General features: G+C 42.1%; 1 protein-coding gene across 1 annotated transcript in view; it reads left to right on the top strand.

Moving 5' to 3' along the window:
* The window catches only part of LOC116384296 (lymphocyte-specific protein 1-like), a 25,097-nt gene continuing 20,386 nt past the window's right edge, over positions 1–4,711 (top strand). Inside the window, exon 1 of the mRNA XM_031848810.1 lies at positions 1–114. Coding sequence (XP_031704670.1) covers positions 56–114 — 59 coding nt within the window. The 5' untranslated portion in view covers positions 1–55. The remainder of the gene's footprint in view (positions 115–4,711) is intronic.

Raw genomic sequence — 4,711 nt, 5'->3', positions numbered from 1 at the left:
GAGGCTGCACGCAGACCAGAATCGGGACCACAGACCGGGAGCAGCCCAGTCCACCATGTCTGAGTCCATCAGAAGGAAAAGCTCCAGCAGACAGCTCCTGCAGAACCTCATCAGGTGAGACAACATATTCGTACCTGCAGGGAAGTCGGTAAAGTCTTGTACTTCACTTCAGTTTTATGCTTTTTATGTTGCGTTTACTTTTTAATCCACCTTTTTAATTTGCAGTTAAAACCTGAGTATGCTGCAGTATTTCAAACGTTCATATACATTCTCAACCAGATTGATGTTAAAATGTGGTTGTGTCAAATTTTAATATCATAATACAATCATTTTGAATATTATAGAAGCGAGAGGGACCAGTCTCGCTGCATCGTGTTACCACCTGGCGTTTGCTTATCTTCTGCATTGACTCTTGATTCTATCGTCGGTCTGTTGAATGCAGAACTTAACGTGTAGTTTTGATACTGTTGATACTTTTACTGTAAACATCTGAGTGAATCTTAATATTCTAATAGTATAATATATTGATACCAATTGTTCCACAACTGGAATAAACCACAAAGTGAAACGGTTTATGTTTACAAAAGCACATTGAAGAGAATGGTGATGTCTGTCATCGTCACTGTGTGTATGTTTCATTTAGGAGACAGTCAGCCGGGAGGGGGGGAGGAGGAGGAGGAGGAGGAGGAGGAGGGGGGGAGGAGGAGGAGGAGGAGGAGGGGGGAGAGGAGGAGGAGGAGGAGGAGGAGGTCACCTTTGTCTGATTGAGATTTTCTGTCTCCAGTAAAAACACAACAAGATGACATGAAGTAGTAAACACAGAAGGTTCAGGTTCATATTCATGCTGAAGTAGAAAAGCAGGATTGTTTGCTTTTATTCCTCCTCTAACTTTGAACTACATTGTCCATGAAGAGGAACTTTGTCTTGCAGCCAAATTCAACACTTGAACACAACATATTGAAATACGTAAAAACATTTTTAAGAATGTGTAAATCATTCTGCATTAAATCATTATTAACCCTCCACACAAGCTCACATCAAATAATGAATTAGTGACAGAATAACCTCCTGATTGTGGTTAAAATACGATCACCATCATCACATCATATGGAAGTGTGATCGTCCGCTGACTCGTGACTGACTTGAGTGAGAGACTTGATATAGATGATGTACATTAAGATACAGAGGATCACAGAACACATGACAGTAGTGAGCTATCCACCATATCTACCGCTTCTTACTCTCTTTGTTATGGAAGCCCTCAGAGGAAAAAATTAATTCTGGTAATTCATTTTCTTAGTCTGATCAAATTGTTTATGACTTCGGAAAATATGAACATTTTCCAGGATAACCTTTCTTATTACCTTCATTTTCTTTTGTTTCAATTTGTCAGGATCATTTTCCTGTTTGTTGTAAGAAAATTATTAATATCATTTGGAACATGGGTTAGTTGGACTTTTGTGGCCAAAATTAGTATTACAACAACAAACATTGGCCAAAGATGTAAATTGTTTTCTTTCCACCTGTTTGCTGGTAAATAAAATAAAAAAAGTAGTTTAGAAAAACGATCGTGGTAAAACCTTTTCCACCTGTTTCACAGTGTGTCGGAGAACTACGGTGGCCTTAAGGGGTTAAAACAACGTGAAAGGCTCTCTAGGTTTGGCCATTCTGGACTGCTGCAGAAACAAAGTGATGAAACATGGCGAACTCCACAAACCCACATTTTCTTCTGTATTGTGCTGCATCAACACTTGAGTCTCTTTTTATTTGCATCATACTGTAATCACACTAAGTAATGTCTGGAACTGCAAAATCAAACCCCAAAACAAGACAATTCTAGTTTTCTGTAACACTCTTCAGGATGATGGTGGAGGCTCAGTTTCACCTTTGATTGTGTCTTTTTGTTCTTTTTTTGTACCTATGCATGTCAGCATAGTTTGTCCTCTTGATACAATCGACTCTGATTTATTTATTTGTCTTCTATACTTGCATCCCTCTCCTAACTCCTGCTCCTCGTCCTCCTATCCTCCTCCTTGTTTCCTCAGTGAGCGGTGGAACATTGCTGTAACTTCACTAAAAAATGACACTAAACTCTGAGTTCAATGGCTTCTTTTATAGCTGCAACTTCCTTAATGGCCATGACATCATCTGGCTGAGTCCTGACCCCCCCCGCTCAACTGCACACACAAAGAGAATGCAGTTCCCCAGGCCTCCATTGCCTCATTGTGTAATGGTGGAAAAAGTGATGCTGCGTATCACACAGATTTCCCCCACAATTTGCTCGTTTCACATTCATGCTTCACGGCGTCGAGTTAAATGTCCCAGCGGACCCTGAAGGTACCTGGAAGTACAGACTGTCCCACACTGACCCAGACTGTACAGACGATACCCTGTAACAAAGCAGAGCAGACATGCCTCATCGCTTGTGATCTGCTGCATTTCACCTTTTCATGGAGGGCAGTGATCTCGACATGTCGTCTGCCATCACAGCTGTTTTCCAGCTTGGTGTTCAGAGATATTTGTGGAGCCCCCGAAGTCCCAAAAGATGCTTTTTTATCTTATTAGCAACCCTGTCTGCTAAAAAGTACGTATAAATATAAAATGCTAATCTGTTTTGCCAATTACAACATAATCTCACGGTTTGTGAAATAGTCTCAAACTACTTTTTTCTGGGACGACATTATGTTGGAAACGTAATTACACTGTTAGCAGTATGATATATATGATTGGTAGCTATTGGCTAAAGCTTTTTAAACATGCACTAAGGTCCTTTTTAAGAGTTTCGCACTCCTTCCCCTTGTGGCGTTTCAGGCAGCAACGATGACCTCATCAGACAATCAAACCTCATCCCCAGTTGATCCAGTTCCTCCTAAAAATGGCTCCCTATCACACATCACATTGATTCACAGAAACTAATGACCAACGTGGCTCCCTCTGCATCTCCAGTGGGTCTGATCTCATGTAGGTCACTTTCCCACATAATGATGACCGCAGCATGTTTGACTCACAGCCGCTCACGGCCAGCGTCCTCACAGCAGCCGCAACCGACGACATCGGCTCCGGACTTTGGGTATCCTTTTTAGTGCCGATGTCATTCAGCCAAATGTTTGATCAGCTGACTGGTTGACATGTTGGGAGAATTAATCATATTTTTGGGTCAATGCCTCTGCATTACAAACGCTAATGAGAAGCGACCAGCTTTAAGGCTTCGGCCGCTTTTTCTTCCCTGATGCTGCTGCAGTGTTTAAACTCACAACCTGCTTCCACCAGTCCTCCTCCTGTGCAGAGTTTATCTTAAAGGGGACATCACGCTCATTTTCAGGTTCATACTTGTATTTGGGGGTTTCTACTAGAACATGTCAACATGCTTTAATATTAACCCCCCCCCCCCCATACTGTCTGTCTGAATATACCTGTATTCACCGTCTGTCTCAAACGCTCCGTTGACGCGCCTGTCTCTTTAAGAGTCCCAGTGAAGCGGAAGTCGTCTTCGGTTTTAGTTACGATTTCAAATGTTTGTTGACTCATCCTGCAAAAAAATAATCCAATCAAAGGAGACTTTTTGGCGACTAGCTGGCCACACCGGTCAAATAAAAACGCTGTATATTGTAAAGAGCCTGCATGTGACATTAGACGGGGGGGGGCATATCTGATTGACTTGTTGAATCACATTTCTTTCAGATCTGGATCGTCTTATTTCATAGGTTGTTGGTTTGATGAACTCCAGATACCCGAATGAATGAGTTTTTCATGACATGTCCCTTTTAAATCAATACGAGGCCTCAGCACTCTGGAGTTCATCAAATCTAGAGATTTTCTCCTTTTAGTACCACATTGGGTTACTGGTCGTCCACTCCAGTTAACAAGAAAACACAAGAAAAGGCTGTAACTTTGGAAGACATCCACTTGATCGTCTAACTCGGACGCCTGAAGCCTCATGAGAACTCGTAAGCTTTGGAAACTATTATTGCACAAAACGAGGACTGTGGATATTTCCCCCGATCTCTAACATCGTTAAGGATCCAGAAAATGATCAGTTGCAAAGGAACATTCCAGTTCATCACAAAGGTTTTGAACTTGTTATAACAGTTAAACCAACGTAAACCACTTTATTAGGAAGTAAAAGTGAGTAAATGTGAAGTGGTTGTGCAGGAAGCCTGAACGACAGTCAGTGCAGTGGGTCAAAGTTGAAACAAGAAGTCCATCTGTAATCTATGATGGATGTTTACAACTGACAGTAGTTTGTTAACCTTCAGTGTTGGTTTAAGAACTGTATGTTTCTGACCCAGCCGGACATCCAGTCAGAGCGATTACACCGATATCACAACGATATCACGGACAAATCTACAAATGTATGATCCAAGTTATAAAACCATAATTATCCTTTAAAAAAACAATGACACACTTTGGAAAACTGGTTTGTATTCAACCAACAGGTGCTCTCCAGAGACGGGTGATGTCAAGCCGATTGGCTCACTGATTATTTCCATAGTTCTTCTTCTTCCAATTTTTTGATCAGATTTTCTCCAGACCTCCATAAGTATGATGAGGTTCTGGCTCCTCTGGATGACAGCCTCTCTCTCTCAATTTTCTGCCTCCTCCTCCTGCTCCTCCTCCTCCTCCTCTTGCTCCTGCTCCTCCTGCTCCTGCTCCTCCTCCTCCTCCTCCTCCTGCTCCTCCTCCTCCTGCTCCTGCTCCTCCTCCTCCTCCT

The sequence above is a fragment of the Anarrhichthys ocellatus genome, unplaced genomic scaffold (genome assembly GCF_004355925.1).
Source record: "Anarrhichthys ocellatus isolate YVR2014 unplaced genomic scaffold, GSC_Weel_1.0 scaffold8, whole genome shotgun sequence".
Classification (NCBI taxonomy): domain Eukaryota; kingdom Metazoa; phylum Chordata; class Actinopteri; order Perciformes; family Anarhichadidae; genus Anarrhichthys; species Anarrhichthys ocellatus.
Note: the sequence above shows the minus strand (reverse complement) of the source record. Positions and strands in the feature narration are given on the sequence as shown.